Source organism: Dipodomys spectabilis, unplaced genomic scaffold (assembly GCF_019054845.1).
Source record: "Dipodomys spectabilis isolate Male_0828 unplaced genomic scaffold, ASM1905484v1 ptg000416l, whole genome shotgun sequence".
In the NCBI taxonomy this organism is placed as follows: domain Eukaryota; kingdom Metazoa; phylum Chordata; class Mammalia; order Rodentia; family Heteromyidae; genus Dipodomys; species Dipodomys spectabilis.
The window spans coordinates 2,505,974-2,526,972 of record NW_024871093.1 but is presented as its reverse complement, the minus strand read 5'-3'; the positions used below and the strand labels follow the sequence as shown (position 1 = coordinate 2,526,972).

Genomic DNA, 20,999 nt, shown 5'->3' with positions numbered 1-20,999 from the left:
AGCCCCACAACCAACAACAACAACAACAAAAAGTACTGGGCATCAGTAGCTCACACCTGTAAATCCTAACTCCTCAGAAAATCTGAGGATTCCAGATTGAAGCCAGCCTATACAGGAAAGTACGTGAAACTCTTATCTTCAATTAAGCACCAGAAAAAGACAGAAGTGGAATTATGGGTCAAGTGGTACAGCACTAACCTTCAGGGAAAAAACCCTCAGAACAGTGCCCAGGCCCTGAGTTAAGCCCTAGGACTGATAGGTCAGTGGTAGAACATGTGCTGGGCTGAGAATATGCAAGGTCTTGGGTTCAATTCCTAGGAAGGGAAAGAAAGGGAAAGGAAGGAGGAGGGGGGTGGGGGTGGGGGAAGGTTCATCTTTGCCCAAATCTTGGAGGCTGGCTTGATTCAGCCTCTTGCCTGAGCATCCAAGGGACTATCAATCAGGACTTTTTAGGCTAGAGGACAGGAGATATTAGAAGACACAGACAATTAGAACTGCTGAGGGTGTTTATGTTCTGCTGTCTATTGGTCTTGTTTCATTGTTCTGATGGTGTGGCTTGGCTCCTTTCAAGTTCTTCTTGGGTCTGACTTGTGATTCTCAAAGGTCATAACTAGGGAGGTTGGTTTGCCTTGCGAGACTGGAGTTGTGCCTTGTGAACCCGCAGGTTGTCCAAGTACTGCTGGATGTCCAGGGACTCCTGTCTCCAGTTCCCCAGCTTACGCTGCTGCTCTGTTACGAACTTTTTTTTCAAGTGATCGTGCAAGTGGCTCATCCTTTTCTTGGTCTTGTCAGATGTTCTTATCTTACAAAAAACAAACAAACAAACCCACAGGTAAGGTTAAGGTCAAGAAGCCACTTCAAAGCAGGAGAGGCAGCTGAGGCTGCTCATAGGTGAGAGGCAGATGGCCCTGCTGGACCCAATATTTATCTAGAACATCTCTGACTCACAGGAAGACTATTTCTCTGTTTGTAAAAAGTAGGCAGGAAACTGGATAACCACTTTGGTTGGTGCCTTCTGATGGAGTGCAGTTAAAGGCTTTACTTTGACCTTAATAGGATGTCTAGTTGAAAACTATTCCAAAAGAAATGGGTTGTGGTTTGCATTCCTATGACCCAGAGTGATAGAGGATTCGCCTGTCTCTTACCCATAGTGCTTTTCACATATTATCTGTAACACTTCTTATGTCTTGTGAATTCTACAATTCCTGTCCTATCTCCAACACAGTAAAGTCTGGGAAGGCCTACTGTCTTACTCTTTTTTTCTTTTTTTTTCTTTTCTTTTTTTTTTTTTTTTTGGTCATGGGACTTGAACTCTGGGCTTGGGCACTGTCCCTGTGCTCTCAATCAAGCTCAAAGCAAATGCTCTACCACTTGAGCCACAGCACCACTTCCAGTTTTCTAGTGGTTTATTGGAGATAAGAGTCTCACAGACTTTCCTGCCCAGGCTGGCTTTGAACCACTATCCTCAGATCTCAGCCTCCTGAGTAGCTAGGATTACAGGCATGAGCCACCGGGGCCCGGCTGCTCTACTCATTGAGTGATTTATTCCAATAAGCTAGTTGTGCTGCTGGAAAGAATGCTAAAAAATATTAGCTGCAGGTGTTCTTGGTGCTATAATATAATCAACCAAGAGATGGGACACATATTTCTAAGCCAGGCAGAAAGTTACTTAGCCCTGAAAAAGTTCACTAGGGGTTAGATGAGTTAGATGAGTACTGCTTAGAACAGGTGAGGGGCCTGAGTTCCTTCCCCAGGGAAGAAGGAGAAAAGGAAGGAAGGGGAGGGAGAAGGTTGCAAGGGAGTGTCAACATTGGGTTGTCCAGGATGGGGAGGCTGGGAACAAGTAGAAAAATGAATCTGGATGGGATCGTGGGTGTCCATAACAAGTTTTTCTAGGGGGTTCTAATAAACTTGATGTTTAATTTTAGTAATGATTTGAAGACGTAGCACATGTTAATTCATGCAAAAAAGTACTTCCTAAAGATCAGTCAATGTTGACATGATTATTTTGAGGGTAGCGTAGATGGCAAATGAGAGGGGTGCCTTTGAAAACAGTTCAACCAGTGGTTTTGACATCTTGCTGACATCTGGTTTTGACAGATGCATGACAAGAATACAGACCCCAGAGATTCCAGTTTAGTAAAATTTGGATGGGGCCAGCTAGGTTAGCTCACACCCCATCCCACCAGGCTGCTATAACTGAGCATGAGCCAGGCCCATGACTCAACTTGAGCTAAACCGCAGTCCTTCTCCAGGATTTGTCTAACTGGAATGACAGCAGAAGCCAGGCTCTCCTATCCCAGGCAGGAGACAGCCACCCTGCTCAGGGCAACATTCAGAAGACGGCAGATGAGCTGCAAGTATGTCCCAGAGGTAGAGCACCTGCCTAGCAAGCATGAAGTTCAAACCTCAGTATGGCTTCCACCCAAAATGAAAGAAAATAGGTGAAAAGAAAATAGAAGTTGAATGGTGTAGGAGCCTTTTCTCTTCCCACACATAGGCACCCTGCCCTATTTAATTTGCTTGAATTACTTCAAATTCAGTTTATATAACCTGGAACTGAAAGTGTCTTAATTCATCTTGTGGTTTTTTTTTTTTGTTTTTTTTTTGCTGTTGTGCATTTTTTTTTTTTTTAAATATCAGTTGTGGGGCTTGAACTCTGGGCCTGGACAATGTCCCTCAGCTCTTCAGCTCAAGGCGAAATATTTACCCCACTTGAGCCACAGCACCATTTCCAGTTGTCTGGTGGTTAACTGGAGATAAACAGTCTCACAGACTTTTCTGCCTGGGCTGGCTTTGAACTGCGATCCTCAGATCTCGCCCTCCTGAGTAGCTAGGATGACAGGTGTGAGCCACTGGTGCTCAGCTAATTGGGCTTTTTTTTTTTTTTTTTTTGGTGGGGTTTGAACTCAGGGCCGGGGCATTGTCCCTGAGCCTTTTTTGCTCAAGGCTAGTACTCTGCTACTTTGAGTCCCAGCTCTACTTCCCGTTTTCTGATGGCTAACTGGATATAATAGTCTCACAGATTTTCTTGCCCTGGCTGGCTTTGAATCACAGTCATCAGATCTCTGGCTCCTGAGTAGCTAGGCATGAGCCACCATCCTGTTTTATCAATGAGAAAAGTAAGCCCTAGGGCTGGGAAGGTGGCTCAGTGGTAGAGCGCTTGCCTTGTATGCATGAGGCCCTGGGTTCGATTTCCCAGCACCACATATGCAGAAAAAAAAAAAGCCAGAAGTGGCGCTGTGGCTCAAGTGCTAGAGCATTAGCCTTGAGCTGAAGAGCTGAGGGACAATGCCCAGGCCCAGAGTTCAGGCCCATGACTGGACCCCCCCCACCCCCCAAAAAAAAAAAGAAAAGAAAAGTAAGCCCTAGAGGACAACTAGCTGGCCTGCTCATCCCCAAATCCACCCTATTTCCACTGTACCTCGCTATGGGAATTTTAACAGGGGGAGAGATATACAGGTTACAGATCACCACTCTAGTTTGATTTAGTTTTTTGTTGGTTTTTTTTTGGGGGGGGGGCAGTCCAGTCATAGGGCCTGAACTCTGGGCCTGGGCGCTGTCCCTCAGCTCTTCAGCTCAAGGCTAGCGCTCTACCACTTGAGCCACAGCGCCACTTCCGGCTTTTTTCTTTTTGCTTATGTGGTGCTGAGGAATCGAACCCAGGGCCTCATGCATGCAAGGCAAGTGCTCTACCACTGAGCCACCTTCCCAGCCCCCTTTTTATTGTTGTTTGTTTGCTTTTCCAGTCTTGGGGCTTGAACTCAGGGCCTGGGTACTGCCCTTGAGCTTCTTTTGCTCAAGGCTAGCACTCTTTTACCACTTGAGCCACAGCACCACTTTCAGCTTTTTTTGTTGTTGTTGTTTATATGGTACTGAGTAATCAGACCCGGGACTTCATGCATGCTAGGCAAGCACTCTCCCACTAAGCCATATTCCCAGCCCCTGGTTTAGTTTTTGTAGTACTGGGGACAGAGCCCAGGGCCTAGCATCGGCAAGGCAAGAGCTCTTCCACTGAGCTCTAGCCCTTGCTTTTGGCTTTCTTGGCCCTTAAGAGAATCTTTAAGGTTCTCCAGCTCTTTTCAATGACAGAATCCCAAGGGCCCACCCAGATTTGACCCTGAACATGTAAGGAAGCGCAGCAGTAGGAAGAGCTGCCTGCTCTGCTTGAAATGAGTCTGGTCTTAGATTATCTTGTTCACTTTTCTCTTCCAGTGTTTAATAGTATCTGTCTGGAGTAGGCCATGAATTCATCAATGTCCAAAAGAATCAACAGCGTGACTGCACCTGAGATTTCCAATAAGCGGGTCAAATCCTACCTATCCATACACTAACAGTGGGAGAAGAGCCTCAATTCTCATCTGGAAAATGGGGATGACCTTTATGGGGGAGGGGAAGCATGATGGGCAGTATTGCTGCTGATTCAAGCTCGAGGATCTGCGGTACTAGTGTCATGGAGTCTTTCTCTCTGGCCCCTTCAGCTCAGGGAAAACAGGAAAACAGGTGTGACATGTCTGAGCAAGTCACTGGTTTATATCATCTGCTTCATGTGTAAAAATGTGGCCTGGCTGAGGCTACTAGCTACTAGTTACTCAGGAGAATGAGATCTAAGGATTGTGGTTCCAAGCCAGACAAGGCAAGAAAGTCTGTGTGACTTTTATCTCCAATTAATCGCCAAAATAGCCAGAAGTGAAGCTGTGGCTCAAGAGGTAGAGCACTAGCATTGAGTGAAAAAGCTCAGGGACAGCACCCACACCCTAAGTTCAAGCCCCAGGACTGGAAAAAAATGGGGCCTGCCCACCTCAGGATACTGGGATTGGGAAATGAGGATGGGTGGGGCCCTAGCAGTAGAAAACATAAATCCTTCTAGCTATTTTACCTTTGGCTCAGAGACTCGCAGTGCACTGAGGTTGTCCCGAATGATCACCCGGGACAAACAGCTCTTGGGTAAAAGTTTTTTCACAGCAGCTTCAACGGAATTCATTACACTGAAATGGAGAGGATAAAATGGAAAAGGTTAGAAATGGCCAGAACTTGACAGGCTGACGTCCTACAGAAGTTAAGGACTCTTGCTTATGACAAGCCCTGATTTCCCGTAATTGTCAGACAGACCGGAGTAGCCATTAAGTTATATTTTGTGGACAAAGTGTGTAAAGGGTTAGGTCCTCTTTATCCAGAAAAGCCAAAAAGAAGGAGGAAGAGGGGGAGGAGGAGGAGGAGGAGGAGGAGGAGGAGGAGGAGGAGGAGGAAGAAAGGAAGGAAGGAAGGGAGGGAGGGAGGGAGGGAGGGAGGGAAGGGAGGGAGGGAAGGGAGGGAGGGAGGGAGGGAGGGAAGAGTGAGTGAGCTAGTGAGCTGGGCACCAGTGTAATCCTAGCTACTCGGGAGGCTGAGATCTGAGGATCACAGTTCAAAGCCAGCCTGGGTAGGAAAGCCTCTAAGACTTTTATCTCCAATAAACCACCAGAAAACTGGAAGTGGTGCTATGGTAGAGTGCTAGTCTTGAGCTGAAGAGCTGAGGGACATTGCCCAGGCCCAGAGTTCAAGCCCCATTACACACAAAAAGAAAGACGGGGGGGGGGGGGGGAGGTGGCTCAGTGGTAGAGTGCTTGCCTTGCATGCATGAGGCCCTGGGTTCAATTCCTCAGCACAACATAAGCAGAAAAAGCTGGAAGTGGTGCTGTGGCTCAAGTGGTAGGTTGCTCGCCTTGAACTGAAGAGCTGAGGGACAGCGCCCAGGATCCAGGGTTCAGGCCCTATGACCAGCAAAAAAAAAAAAGGAAGAAGGGAGGGAAAGAAGGAAGGAAAGGAAAGGAAGGAAGGAAGAAAGGAAGGAAGAAAAGAAAGGAAAGCTAGCTAGGTGCCCATGGCTCATGTCTGTAATCCTAGCTACTCAGGAGACTGAGATCTGAGAATCACAGTTCAAAGTCAATCCGGGCAGGAAAGTCTGTGAGACTCTTATCTCCAATAAACCACCAGAAAACCGGAAATGGTGCTGTGGCTCAAGTGGTAGAGGGCTAGCATTGAGTGGAAGAGCTCAGGGACAGCTCCCAGGCGGGGAGTTCAAGCCCTACAACCAACAAAAAAGAAAGAAAGTGAGGGATGTTTGGGGGAAAGGAATTTAGGGGACTCTAGAGAATGAGAGGCAGATGATGGAGTAGAGTGGGAAGGGGTAGGGTGGGGTACGAGGCAGCTAGAGGTTTAAAAAGAAAACAATGTGGACAAAATGAGGAGGTGGCTCTACCAAAAAGTGGAGGTATGGCTCAAGTGGTAAAGTGCCAGTCTTGAGGGAAAAGCAAAGTGAGAGTATGAAGCTCTGAGTTCAAGTCCAGTACTGACACACAAAAACACACTTTGGACAAGATGATTCATTGATTAAAAAAAACTCAGACACTGAATGTTTCACTTTTTGGTAATTTGGTTACTTACACCTTGCTTTAGAAATACACTCCTTTAAACTGTTCTGCTTTCTTAAAAATGTTTATATTTCCTTTTTCTCTTTCTTTACTTTTTGGACTGAGTCTTCCTATGTAGACTAGTCTATCCTCAAACGTTCTCCTACTTCAGCCTCCCAAGTGACAGGATTTCAGGTGTGCATCATTTCCTCTGGATAGCTTTTCTTTTTCTTTTTCTTTATACTGAGGATTGAACTCAGGCTACTGTTTAGATCCTAAAGTTTGGAAAGTAAATGTGCAACAACCAGAAAGCAAGTTAATATTGGCAAATCATACAGTAAAATACATATAGTCAGCTGGGAATGTAGCTTAGTGGTAGAGTGCTTGCTTAGCATGCATGAAGCCCTGGGTTCGATTCCTAGTACCATATACACAGAAAAGGCCAGAAGTGGTGCTGTGGCTCAAGTGGTAGAGTGCTAGCCTTGAGCACAGAGAGGCTCAAGGACAGTGTCCAGGCCCTCAGTTCAAACCCTGAGACCAACAAAAATAAAAACAAAAAAATACATATAATCATATATAAACATCCTTGGTGTACTAAATGGGGGAAAAAGCCAACAGTGTACTTTTTGTGATGTATTTTTGAGGCTATTTTTTAAATGATTTTGTTTATCTTTACTAGCTTACATATAGTTATACAGAGGAAGATTTTACTGTTACAATTCCACAGGTTTATATTTCAATTGTGATTTTTTTAGTAGGTATGACAGCTGGGTGCCTGTGGCTCATATCTATACCCAGCTAATCAGGAGGTAGAATTTGTGAGGACAGCAGTTTCAGGCAAGCCGGGGCAAAAAAAAACAAAAAAAACCCCAGAAACTCCCATCTCAACAGAAAGTGATCAGTGTGGTAGCATATTCCCACCATTTCAGCTATGGTGGGAAGCATAAATACGATTGTAGTCCATGCCAGTCCCAGCAAAAAGGGAGACCCTATATCAAAACCAACCAATACTGAAGAAAAAATAGTAAATTATAATATGTATATGTGGATAAACCTAGAATCATACACATCATTTTGCTGGTCTATCTCATTTTCCTCTAAGTATACACTCCTCTTATAATTAGGATAAAATTGTGCTTGGTACTAGTGGCTCACACTTGTAATCCTAGCTACTCAGGAGGCTGAGACATGGAGGACTGAGATTCAAAAACAACCCAGGCAGAAAAGTCCACAAGACTCCAACTCCAATTAACAAATTGTTGACCAGAGGTATTGCTCAAGTGGTAGACAGCCAGCCTTGAGCAAACAAGAACTCAAAGCCCCGAATTCAAGGCCTTGTACCAGCACGTGCCCATGTGCGCGCGTGCAAACACACACACACACACACACACACACACACTAGAATAAAAAGACAGTTTCTGAAAGGTAAAACATTTTGGAGAATTTGACATTTTTTTCCAAATACATTTTCAGCCAATTTGTAACAATGGTCGTGTGTGTGTGTGTGTGTGTGTGTGTGTGTGTGTGTGTGTGTGTGTGTTGTATGTGTCAGTTCAGGGGCTTGAACTCAGAGCCTGGGCGCTCACTGTCCCTGAGCTTTTTTTTTTTTTTTTTTTGCCAATCCTGGGGTTTGAACTCAAGGCCTGGGTACTGTCCCTGAGCTCCCTTTGCTCAAGGCTAGCGCTCTACCATTTGAGCTACAGCGCCACTTCTGGCCTTTTCTGTTTATGTGGTACTGAGTAATCAAACCCAGAGCTTCATGCACACTAGGCAAGCACTCTACCACTAAACCAAATTCCTAGCCCTGTCTCTGAGCTTTTAAGTGCTAAAGGTTAGTGCTCTATCACTTGAACAACAGTTTGACTTCCAGCCTCCTCTCCTCTCTCCCTCTTTCCCTCTCTCTCTCTCTCTCTTCTTCTCTCTCAGCTAATTGGAGATGAGAGCATCATGGACTTTCCTGACCAGTTAGCTTTGAACCAGAATGCTCAGATCTCAACCTCCTGAGTAACTAGAATTGCAGGTGCAAGCCACTGGCACCCAGCTGTTGTTGTACTTACAAACAAGTATGAGCCGGGCACAGGTGGCTCATGCCTGTAATTCTAGCTACTCAGGAGGCTGAGATCTGAGGATCGCGGTTCAAAGCCAGCCCAGGCAGGAAAGTCTGTGAGACTCTTATCTCCAATAAACCACTAGAAAACCAGAAGTGGCGCTGTGGCTCAAGCGGTAGTGTGCTCCCCGAGCTGAAGAGCGCAGGGACAGTGCCCAAGCCCAGAGTTCAAGACCGACCAAAAAAAAAAAAAAGTATGAACAAAGTAAGCATCCTCAAACTCCCTTGCCCTGTTCTGTTTTTTTTTTTTTTTTGGGGGGGGGGGGAGGTAAGGGGATAGGCACTGGGCTTGAACTGAAGGTCTCATGTTGTCCCTTAGTTTTTCACTCAAGGCTGGAGTTCTATCCTGAGTCATACCTCTGCATCCCTCATGCCCACTGCATTTTTTTTTAACCTCTGTGTAGGACAACATGGCAGACATGAGCTGATGGGAAAGGCTGAGTCATACATAAGTCTCTCAAAGCACATTTAGAGGCAAAACAAAACAAAAAACCAAATGAATTTCTAAGCCAGGTTCAGTGATTGAAGCCTGCAGTCCTAGCTACTTGCCAGCCCCAGGGGGGAAAAAAAGGGTTTACAAGACTCCATCACCAACAATGGCTGGGTGTGGCTGTGAGCACTCGAAATGTGAGTACATTTTAACCCAGGCCAGCTGTCCTAAATGAAGAACTTCCTCCTTTTTTTTTTTTTTTAAAAGACCATTTGGGCCACACCCTAAGTATAAAATGGTATCCTATCTCAACAATGTAACGAAGTAGGAGAGCACTTGCCTGGCAAGGGTGAGATCCTGACTTCAAACCCCAGTGCAGCAAACAAAAAGCCTAAATTTACTTAAGGATGCACAAAACACTCTTTACTTAGTAGTGTACTAAACTTACAGATACAGTACTAGCAAGAAAGGAAAAGGGCAATGATTGGAGATAATCCAAATAATGGTTATTTTGAACCAAATTGTTTTCCAGTGAAGTCTCTGGGAGCCTGAGGGTGAAAGCTAGGAGTAGGTGAGAGGGTTTGTTTGGATTGGGGCCAAGCAGAAGGAACTGGAGGGTTTTTTTTTTTTTTTTTAATGGGGGGGGGGGTGTTTGTTTTGTGCTGGTACTGAGGCTTGAACTCAGGGCCTGGATGCTGGTCCCTTAGCTTTTTTTTTTTTTACCCAAGGCTGGTGTCCTATCACTTGGGCCACAGTTCCACTTCTGGCTTTTTGGTGATTAACTGGAGATTAAGTCTCATGGACTTTCCTGCCCTGACTGGCTTTGAACCGTAGTCTCAGACCTCAGCCTCCTGAATAGCTATGATTACATACAGGCACCCGGGTGCCCGGCTTTTGCTGAGGAGTATGTCTGGCAGGTTTTCGCTTGGGAAGATCTGGCTCTTGCTTGACTTCTGCTTGGTTCAGGACTCACCCCCAAAGGGCGCTGAGGGTCACCCGAGGTCCAGCCTGGGAGATGGAAAGTCCAGGGCTGGGTTGCAGATGGAAATGTGCAGGAGTTAGGCCCTGGAGTGGGTCTGGGGGAGGAGCTGGGGGCCAGATCTACGAGAAAAGCGGGATTTCGGGGGTCTAGGGGCGCGCCTCGGGAGTGCGAGAGTTTGCGCTGTGCCCGGGGGTGAAAGGGCAACCCAGCCGCACCTGAACGGCACCAGAGGCTGCTCGCTCCGCGGTCGCAGGAAGCAAGTCTGCGACTGGACCCCGAGGCGACTTTCAAGCCGGTGGTCAAAGTTTCTGCGCCGGAAGTCCAAGCTCCGGATGGCGCCGGAAGCAGAGGCAGCTTTCGTAACGACGTTACCGTCCGTCGACGATTCCGGGTCACTTTTGTACGGGGTAGTGCCTTTCATATCCCGCAACGACTGGAAAACGGTAGGCTGGCTGTGAGCCATGGTAGATGAGCACTGGCGCCAGCGCAGGCAGAGGAAGACAAAGCGAGGGTCCCCGGAAGCGAAGTTCTCGCGCGTTGCCCAGGAGACGCGCGAAGGGGCGTGGCCTGCGAGGGAGGGGACGTTCTCGTAGCCTGGTCTCCCCACAGCCGCCAGGATGGGGGGGGGGCGGAGGCCTAGCGCGTTGCCATGGAGACGAGCTGCCGTGAGGCGGCTCCACTTGGCTTGGAAAACGAGTCCCGGGCGAGGCCGCGTCGCGCTCAGAACAGAGGTGGGAATTTCTCGGAAGACCTAGCGCCAGCCGTTCCTCCCCGCCGGGAGGCACCGTTACAGTAGCCATCAGAGCCTCGGGCGTGCGAGGATCGGAGATCGTCGTCGAGGATCCGGAACTGGTCGATCTTCTCCCTCCCGAGAAACCCTCGCCCGGGACTTCCCCACCCTCTGCGGGTAGCAGGTGAGACCCACGGGGCCTTGTCTCCTGCGTCTCCTGGTCGAGAAGCCTATTCCAATGCTAAATCCCCAGGAACCCCCCCCCCCACACACACACACACCCTCCCTTGGAAGGGGCAAGTCGCCCTTGTCTGCCTGTGGACTTTGTTCCCTTTTTTTTGTCAGTCATGGGGCTTGAACTCTGGGCCTGGGCGCTGTCCCTCAGCCCTAGGCGAGCGCTCTACCACTTGAGCCATAGTGCCACTTCCGGTTTCTGGGTGGTTAATTGGAGACCAGAGTGCCACGGACTTTCCTGCCCAGGCTGGCTTTGAACCGGGATCCTCAGATCTCAGCCTCCTGAGTAGCTAGGATTACAGGCAATACTGCTGGCGCCCGGCTTTGTTCCATTTTTATAACGCAGAGTTTTACCACGGTTTTTTTTTTTGTTTTTTTTTTTGCTGATTTCTTCCACCTATAATGGAGCAGCTTTTAAACTGTGCTGGGTGACCCACAACTAGTACCTGACTCTTCTGTTTCTCTATGACACTTGTGATAAACCAAGGTTTGATTAGGTTGCTTTAAAGATCAGACCTGGAATTACAGATGTGAGCCACTGACACCAGGCTTCTCTGACCACTTTTTTTTCTGAAAACACTAGCTTCATTTAGACCTGGAAATATTTGGGTGATTGGAACAAGATGAATGAGTTGGGCATTTCTAATCTCCTTTTGCTGCCTTAACCTTTGGGTCAAATTCTATTCAGCATGATTGCCAATAAGAACTGGTCTAGCTGCTTCAGTGCCCGAATCCCTTTGGCTTTTACTCCATCCTCTTTCATCTGAAGTCCTCAGGACCACCTGTTGCCCATCCCAGCAAGCCATTAAAGACCTGCTTCCTCCTGCCTTTGCTGGAGGGGTAACCAGGTCTTCACTCTGGTCAGTGTTGACTCCCTTCTGCTCAACAGGGCCCATGCACTACGATCTTTCCTGTGCACCCTTACATTTGATTGTGTCTCATTTCTATTGCTTCCGTGCCAATTGACCCTAAGTGGCGTGTTCAGTTACAGTTGGAGCTTGGTGATGTGGAAATTCCTTGTGAGTGATTTCATTTAACTTTTTCATCTAATTGAAACTGAGCACAGGACCTTAGTTTAAAACTGTGGGCTATAATGGTTGCTTACTACTATTTTCCTGCTTAGTTGTACTTGTAATTAATGTCTATCTCTCCATTAGACTGAACTCCGTGAATAGGGGGACCATGACTGAGGTGTACTTTTCAGTATCCCCAACACCTAATACAGTGCCCTGATTTGGATCTCAGGACCTCGTGCTTGCACTCTATCACTTTGAACCATGTCCTCAATCCTTTGGTTTTTAGTTTATTTTTCAGATAGGATCTTGAGCTAACTTTGCCCAGGCTCATTCCAATCCTTCATTCTTCTACCTCTGCCTCTGAGTAACTGAGACCACAGACTTAACAGCACCATATCTGGCTTGCTTTTGAGATATGATTTTTGCCAAATTTGCCTAGGATGCCCTTAAACTGTAATCCTGTTATTTCCCAAGTAGTCTTTTTTTTTTTTTTTTTACTAGCATGGACATGACTCTTTCCCCCCTAACTATCCACACTTCAGAACAGTGTCTCTTCTGTACATTTGTTGTCACCGTGAAAAACATCAGACTCCTCTATTTCTGTTATCACTGAGCAGTAGGCAGGGTGGGGATGGAGGAAGGGGTGTCCTCGCTTCACTTTTCTGGGGTATTTTCTGATAGAGTTCAGATCATTGCCTGGCATTTAGGTATCCTCCTGGAGTCAGAAGGCTTTCTCCTTGTCCTCCCTATGATGTTCAGAATAAACCAGCCTCATCTGCCCTTCCTAGAATGAGCAGGATACACTAGAACCTGGCATCTGGGCTTTGACAGGACAACTTTTAGGCTTTCTCTTCAGTAGACTAGGATCTGCTTTCTACCAGTCCTTCCTCTCCTGAAATCCTAGAGAAACATGTCCTTACCTGACAAGCTTTTGCTTAAAAGGCAGAATTGTGGCTGTAAGGACATGAACTCAGCACTGGCAGGTGTTGGAGCTGGAGTGAAGATAGGCCATTGTAACCCTAGAGTGCTCAAGGTCTCCTGAGGAGACAGATGTTTGGGAAGTAGACCCTAGCTCAAGGCAAAGCCACATCTTTAGTAGTGTTAGGAGGGGAACACAAGGCTATAAAAACCCAGAACCAGGACTTGATCAAGTGTGGGGGTGTAGGGGTCCAGAGTGGAGTGCTCCCAGGGCATTTCCCTTAAGGAAGCAACCCTTGGACCAAGGGCTCCTCAGATCTCCACTGAACTTTGCTGAATGGAGCAGACCAGGATGTGTCAAGCTTGTGAGGAAAGAGGGTTCTGGGTGAGAGCTCAGCGTAGGCACAGATGGCTAGAAGGGATTGGCAGTGGTTCCGTCTAGCTAAGGCCCTCAAGAAACAGGGCAGGCTTATAGGAGGTTGGAGAGGTCAGTAGCAGCCAGGCCATTTGTGGCCACAGATTTCCGTCTTAGCCTGGCTGTGGGCAGCCATTGCTATAGATGATGCATTAGGTCCTTACTTTTCTGGCTAAGACTGCCAATGGTGTGATTAAATCAAGATATCCCTCTTTCAGTGAGACCTAGGGAGATGTATAATCTTTTCCTTCCTTCCTTCTATCCTTCCTTCCTTTTTTCTCTTTTTCTTCTTCCTTTCCTTTCCTTTCCTTTCTTTTTTTTTCTTCTTTTTGTTTTTGTTGTGCCTATCCTGAAACTCAGGGCCTGGGCACCATCCCTGAGCTTTTTCTCTCAAAGCTGGCACTCTACTTCATGAGTCACAACTCTACCTCTGACTTTTTGATGGTTAATTGGAGATAAGAGTCTCTTGGACTTTCCAACTCGAGTTGGCTTAGAACTGTAATCCTTAGATCTCAGCCTACTGAGTATATAGGATTATAGGTGTGAGCTATTGACATCCAGTACAATGTATAGTTTTTTGCAGGGTGTTTTGTTTTGTTTTTTAGGACTAGGAAAGTAAAGGTCCTGAGATTTCTTAGAAGATGAACAATAGGCTCACATGCCCTTCCTGGGCAGTGGTCTGTGTGGCTAAAGATTAGCCTCTGGCCTCTGTGCTCACAGTGGCTGTCAGTGCTGGCCTCCAGGAAGCTCTTAGCCACTCCCTTCCCGTGCCCTCTCTGAGAGGCTCGGGGATGGGTTTAATGAGGTAGGACTTTGTTACTTAACTTCAGTTTTACATTACACCTCCTACCTCTTCAAAGAGACAGAAGAAGGGACACAGGTCCTTCCCCACCCTTACTCAACCCCTTCAGTGACTCCAGCCCTGTGGGCTCTGGTTTCGGGTCACTGATTTGGGTCATTATCCAGAAGACAAGAGAGGAGATAGCCCAAGTGTTTCCCACTTAGAGGAGCTGGAAGGAAAAGACTGGATTTTGGTTTTGTTGCCAGTACTAGAATTTGAACTCAGGGCCTTGCACTCTTGCTTGTTTTTTTTTTTTTTTTTTTTCACTCAAGGCTAATGCTCTACTACTTGAGCCACACCTCTACTTCTGGCTTTTCACTGGTTAATTGGAGGTAAGAGTTTTGGAGATTTGTCTGCCCCAGCTGGCTTCAAACCTCAGTCCTCAGAACTCAGCTTCCTGAGCAGCTAGGATTACATGTATGAGCTTTCAGCATCTGGTGAAAGGAGAGAATTTTGAAGAAGGGAGAGGGCTCTGTGATTCGGGATGGAGAGCCAGGCAAGGGCACAGTCCAGGCATGTAGTGAACATACCCAATGAGATAGAAGGGGAGTGGGAGGGGGAGGCTTAAGAAATGCCAGACTCAGTGGCTTGCTCATTGTCCTGTAGGCTTGTGGACCTCAGACCACATGAGAAACATGCTAAAATGTAGGTTGGTGTGCCTTACCCAAAAATGTTACTGTTGGTTTGGGGACAAGGCCTGGTATCTGAGTAATTTTCTGATGGTCAGAGGACTGCCTTGGAATATCCCAGGGGCTCAGTCATCCATTTTCCAGAATTCTCCTGGGGTCAGCCTGTGTAGGGGTAGGTGTGGGGGGGAAGCTTCCCTCTAAACATCCTCTCCCTCCCTGCAGTGTTTGGGGGTCATGACCGATCAGAAGGATGCAGACCTCACCCATCTCTAACGGCCTTGATGACCGCAGCCCCAGGTACCTCATTGCCCCCTTGCCAGCAGCCCACCATCAGTGGCCTTTCTCAGATCACCAGCAGCCTGTATATCAGCAATGGTGCAGCAGCCAACAACAAGCTCCTCCTAACTAGCAACCAGATCACCACAGTCATCAACGTCTCGGTGGAGGTGGCCAACACCTTCCATGAGAACATCCAGTACACACAGGTGCCGGTGGCTGACATGCCCAGCTCACGTCTCTGTGACTTCTTCGACCCCATCGCCGACCACATCCACGAAGTGGAGCTGAAGCAGGGCCGCACGCTGTTGCACTGTGCCGCTGGTGTGAGCCGCTCTGCCACCCTGTGCCTGGCCTACCTCATGAAGTACCATGCCATGTCTCTGCTGGATGCCCACACATGGACCAAGTCGTGCCGGCCCATCATCCGGCCCAACAGTGGCTTTTGGGAGCAGCTCATCCACTATGAGTTCAAGCTGTTTGGCAAGAATACAATGCACATGGTCAGCTCCCCAGTAGGAATGATCCCTGACATCTATGAGAAGGAGGTGCGTTTGATGATACCACTCTGAGCCACACAGCCAGCCCCTGCTGATTGTTGATACAGACCATCATTTATCCTATACAAGGATTGGAAGTTGAACATTTCTACTTTTCTTGGTACAGGAACATGGCAAATACCTTTTTGTTTCTTTTCTTTTTTTTGGGGGGGGGGTCCAGTCGTGGGCCTGAACTCTGGGTCTGGGCACTGTCCCTCAGCTCTTCAGCTCAAGGCTAGCACTCTACCACTTGAGCCAAAACGCCACTTCTGGCTTTTTTTTCTGCTTATGTGGTGCTGAGAAATCGAACCCAGGGCCTCATGGCATGCATCGCAAGCGCTCTACCACTGAGCCACCTTCCCAGCCCCCCTTTTTGTTTCTTTTATTTCTTTTTTGGGGTATGTGTGCCAGTACTGGGTAAACTCAGGCCTAGGTACTACCCCTTACTTTTTCAATGAAGGTTGGTGCTCTGCCACGTAAGCCATACCTCTACTTCCAGCTTTTTGCTGGTTAATGGGAGATAGGAGTCTTACAGACTTTCGTGCCTGGGCTGGTTTTGAACCACCATCCAGATATCAGTCTCCTAATTAATTAGGATTGTAGGTGTGAGCCACTGGTGCCTGGCTCAAGATAGCTTTTTTTTTTTAGAGGTGGGATTTTTAGTCCCAGGGCTTGAACCAGGAGCCTGGGTACTGCCCCTGAACTTTTTGGCTCAAGGCTAGCATTCTACAACTTGAGCCACAGTGCCACTTCTGAGTTTTTTGGTGCTTAATTAGAGATGAGTCTCACAGACCTTTCTGCCTGAACTGACTTTGATCTGTAATCCTCAGATCTCAGCCTCTTGAGTAGCAGGGATTACAGGGGTAAGCCACCAGCACCTGGATGTTGCTATACCTTTTACCCTTGTAATACATATCAAGATTAAGCTCACTGATTATAACATGGTAGAGCTATGTTTTCTACCATGTTAAGTGGCAGTGCTGGCCATAGAGGGTGAGGCTGGTAGAAGCCCGGACCAACAAACTAGTGCCCAGTGCAGCTGGCAGGCCTGGAATCATGCAGCCCTCCTAGAATGAGCCTGCCATAATTCCTCATTCCTTCAGAGCCAGAGTCTTAACATATCATGAGCTTCTCCCAGTCAGTGCCAGCCTCCTGGATACATGGCCCGCAAAAGGTGCTCAAGGAACCCTGGTGGACTCCACCAACGGTTTCACCACAATGGCCCAACTCTGGTGTTCTAGGCTGGACTTACAGTGGAATTGGGCCACCATGGTAAAATACATGTCGCCCTAGTCCACTTCGTATTGGCATTTCTTCCATCTGCACAGAGCCACTTACTGTTTACAAAGTGCTCTATCCAGAGTCGGTGTGGGAGAAAAACTACTTTCCATTCCACCTCAGAAGAGGCTCAGGCTTAGACGCCTTTTCAGGGTTTCCTCTGAGGAAAGCTGGGTCACCAAAAGGCTTGGTGGTGAATTGCTGACTATCCAGCCAGTGCCCAGGCTGGCTGGCCATCAGGATCCACGTGCACAAGTCAGAGGGACAAATGAGTGCTCCAGCAGGCCCTGGAAATCCAGAGTCACTCCAAACCTGCGGTGCCAGGATCTAAGCGAACACTCGCTGTCGTTCTAGCCTGAGCTTTTCAGATCATGAATGAATGAGACAAAGAAATGCACTGCTTGGCTTGATGTCCTGACCCAGAGCTGTGCATCTCCAGCCCAGAAAGGCCCAAAGCTTTCTCTCTAAGCCTTTCCCTGCAAACCCTACTCTCACAAAGGGAGTAGCCAGGGGTCAGATGTAGTAAATCCAGAGAGAAGAAAAAAAAAATCACCATTCTAGACTGGTCTCAAAGTTCTTGTTTTAAGAAAAAATTTGAAATAAATATGCCATAAAGTTAACTTTGGGATATACAGTTCTTTGAGGTTTATTATTGTTTGGGTGATAGCGGGGTTTGAACTTTTATTTTTCATATAGGGTTTTGTGTTTGTGCCCAGGTCCAGATCCTCCTGTTTGGGCAGCTCACATGACAGGCATGAGGCACCACACCCACCCATAAAGGCTTCCCCCCCCAGTGCTGGGGATTGAACTCTGGGTCTTGGGTCTGTTAGGTGGGCACCCTGACACTTCAACCACACCTCCAGTTGTTTTGTTTGTTTGTTTTTGAGAGAGGGTCTCAAAGCCCAGACACATCTGTAGCCCATGTAGCCCAGGTTCACCATGGAGCCTCAATCTTGAACCCCCTGCCTCTGAGTACTGGAATCACCGGTCTAAACTTCCATGGCCAGGGGACATTATATCTACCTTTACCTTCACTAGTGCTACATGGCTATCTTGATTACTATGGCTTTGTAATTAACTCTTCAAACCAAGAAGTTTGTTTTCTCCAGTTTTATTCTTTTAAAAAAATTTTTTGGTGGTTTTTGTTTCTTTGCTTTCTGAGTCAATCAGCTTGTCTTTATCAATAACCCAGGAATCCTGCCAGAATTTTGCTTGGAATTAAGCCTATTGATTGATTGGGGGGAGCGGGGAGCCTATTGATATCTTTACTATATGGAATCTTCTGATCTATGAATATATTACATCTTTCCATTGATTCAGGTGTAGTTTTCAGCACAGAGAAGGTATTTACACTTACAATGATCACTTCTTGTGTAGTGCAGTTAGCTTTATAAATTAAATAATTATTTCATTTTTGGGAAACTTTTTTCTAGTTGCTCATCGTTAGCATAGAGATGCTAACAATGATTATTTGGGTGTTGATCTTTGATTTTTTGTTTTTGGGATTTTTTTTTTTTTTTTGGTCCGGTTGTGGGGCCTGAACTCTGGGCCTGGGCGCTGTCCCTCAGCTCTTCAGCTCAAGGCTAGCGCTCTACCACTTGAGCCACAGCGCCACTTCCGGCTTTTTTCTTTTTGCTTATATGGTGCTGAGGAATCGAACCCAGGGCCTCAGGCATGCAAGGCAAGCGCTCTACCACTGAACCAACTTCCCAGCCCTGGGATGGTTTTTTTTTTTTTTGCTGGTCCTGGGGCCTGAACTCGGGGCCTGGGTGCTGTCCCTGGGCTTCTTTGTGCTCTAGACTTGAGTCTCAGTGGCACTTCCTGCTTTTTTGAGTAGTTTATTAGAGATGAGAGTCTCATGGGTACTTTTCTGCCCAGGCTGGCCTTGAACTGCAATCCTCAGATCTCAGCCTCATGTGTAGTAGCTGGGTTTAGAGGCATAAGCCATTGGTTGCCCAACTGGGTGTTGATCTTTTAACTTGGGACCTTGCTAAACTCATTTAGAGAAGCGTTTTGTCCAATCCAGGCAGAAAGGTCTGTGAGACTCTTATCTCCAATTAACTACCAAAATAGCTGGAAATAGAGGTGTGGCTGAAATGGTAGAGCACCGGCCCTGAGTGAGAAAGAATAGAGATTGAAAGGCCCTGAGTTCAAGTCCCAGAACCAGCACACACAATAGACACAGACACAGACACACACACACACAATTTATTTTTAAAGAGGATCTAATAGAGCCAAATGTGACCTTTGAGATTGGATCAACAGGGTCCTTGTGGCCTCTTGCTGTCTTGAATTATTCTGGTAGAAAGCAGCTCAAATCATGAGAACATTCCAGAGCCCTAAGGAGAGGGTCACATGGCCAGGAACCAAGGCCTCCAGCCAACAGATATGAATAACTTTTTTGTTGTGTGTTTTTTTTTTTTGTTTTTGTTGGTCATGGGGCTTGAACTCAGGGCCTGGATACTGTTCCTGAGCTCTTTTGCTCAAGGCTAGTGCTCTACCATTTGAGCCACAGTGCCATTTTCAGTTTTTCAGTAATTATTAGATATAAAAGTCTCACAGGACTTTGCTGCCTGGCTGGCTTCCAACCATGATCTTCAGATCTCAGCCTCACGTATAGATAGGATTTTGTTTTGGGGATTTTTGTTTTGTTTTGGTTTTGGTTTTGCTTTGAGACAGGCTCACTGTATAGGTCAGGCTAGTCTTGAACTCCCAATCCTCCACTTCTAGACTGGTAGGAGAACAGGCATACATCATCACACCCAGACTGAATCACTGCTTCACAAGAGCCTAAGCCAGAACCACCCCCACTGAGCCACACCCACATTCCTGATCCTGTGGTACTAAAAGAGGAATACATACTTGTGGCCTTAAGCCACAAAATTTCATGATAATATTGGCAAATGACAAAATTATAATAATTTATTGTAAAGATCTTAAATTTCCACTCTGTTCTCCAAAAGAAAATGTATGTTTTAATGGGCTTAGTTGAAGAGTTTGATTTTATAAGAGGAGAAAGGCTGTGAAAGAGGTGAATAAGAGAGAGGGAGAGGCCGGGCGCTGGTGGCTCACGCCTGCAATCCCAATCCCGGCTAGTCAGGAGGCTGAGAGCTGAGGATCGCAGTTCAAAGCCAGCCAGGGCAGGAAAGTCTGTGAGACTCTTATCTCCAATTAACCACCAGAAAACTGGAAGTGGTGCTATGGCTCAAGTAGTAGAGTGCTCGCCTTGAGCTGAAGAGCTGAGGAACAGTGCCTTGGCCTAGAGCTCAAGCTCCATGACCACCACCAACAACAACAAAAAATAGAGGGAGGGAAGGAAGGAAGGAAGGAACGAACGAAGGAAGTTTACTTATCATTTCAAAGTTACTTTTTGCTTTTTTTCTGAGATAAAAATCTCTATTGTAGCTTCATATTTAAGATCTTCCTGCCTTACTTTCCCAAGTACTGGATTATAGGTGTGTACCACCAAGCCTAGCTTCAAAGTTAGTCATCATAGGGCAGAAACAGAAACAGAGAGACAGAACATGAAACAAAAACTAGTTTTTTAACTTCAGTTTGCTTCAGATTACTTTTTTTTAAGGATTAAAGAATTAGAGTGGAAGGGACCTTTGCTAGACCTTTTGAAACAGCTTATTTGAGAAATTTCATTTTTATTTTCTTCCTCTCCTGATTCCTAAGGCTGGATAATGATTTAGTTTCATTTTGGAATTGTAGCATGGGTAAATCCATTTTGATTTTCATTCTGAGATATATACACACACATATATTTATAGTCTGATATATAGTGTATAGATACATACTAGAGAATTCTATATAGTGTACGTATATAGAATATAGAGTGGTCTGTCCATAGTGCATAGAGATAGATAGATAGATAGATAGATAGATAGATAGATAGATAGTATGTGAAGGACTTACCTCTCCCCTGTTGGCCTAATCTTTTTATGTATCCAAAGACAGAATATGAAGGATTGACCCCCACCCTGTTTTCCTAGCTACATACAAATGTCAGGCAAAACTCTAGATATACACAGATGTGCTTGACGCAGGCAGGGTAACCTTGGCTGTAAACACTGCATTGTGGGCCTAACCTGTAGGGAACTCTGAGGCCTAGCTGAGTGACCAGGAAAGAGTTAAGGGGTTGGAAGACTGAGAAGTAGACCCCAAGAAGGTCAAACCATCCAGGCAAGACAGGTGTAGAGCTGTTTGAAT

At 46.6% G+C, this 20,999-nt stretch overlaps 2 protein-coding genes across 2 annotated transcripts; one reads left to right on the top strand and one right to left on the bottom strand.

Moving 5' to 3' along the window:
* Positions 1 to 370: 370 nt before the first annotated feature.
* On the bottom strand, positions 371 to 10,415 carry CUNH5orf52 (chromosome unknown C5orf52 homolog). The gene is made up of 3 exons (XM_042667679.1): positions 10,127 to 10,415; positions 4,880 to 4,988; positions 371 to 802 (listed from the first exon to the last, which is right to left on the bottom strand). Exons 1-3 carry the CDS (start codon positions 10,372 to 10,374, stop codon positions 611 to 613), a joined length of 549 nt encoding a protein of 182 aa, XP_042523613.1. The 5' UTR covers positions 10,375 to 10,415; the 3' UTR covers positions 371 to 610.
* A 225-nt stretch (positions 10,416 to 10,640) lies between these two features.
* On the top strand, positions 10,641 to 15,669 carry Dusp18 (dual specificity phosphatase 18). The gene is made up of 2 exons (XM_042667672.1): positions 10,641 to 10,825; positions 14,917 to 15,669. Exon 2 carries the CDS (start codon positions 14,976 to 14,978, stop codon positions 15,540 to 15,542), a length of 567 nt encoding a protein of 188 aa, XP_042523606.1. The 5' UTR covers positions 10,641 to 10,825; positions 14,917 to 14,975; the 3' UTR covers positions 15,543 to 15,669.
* Positions 15,670 to 20,999: the final 5,330 nt, after the last annotated feature.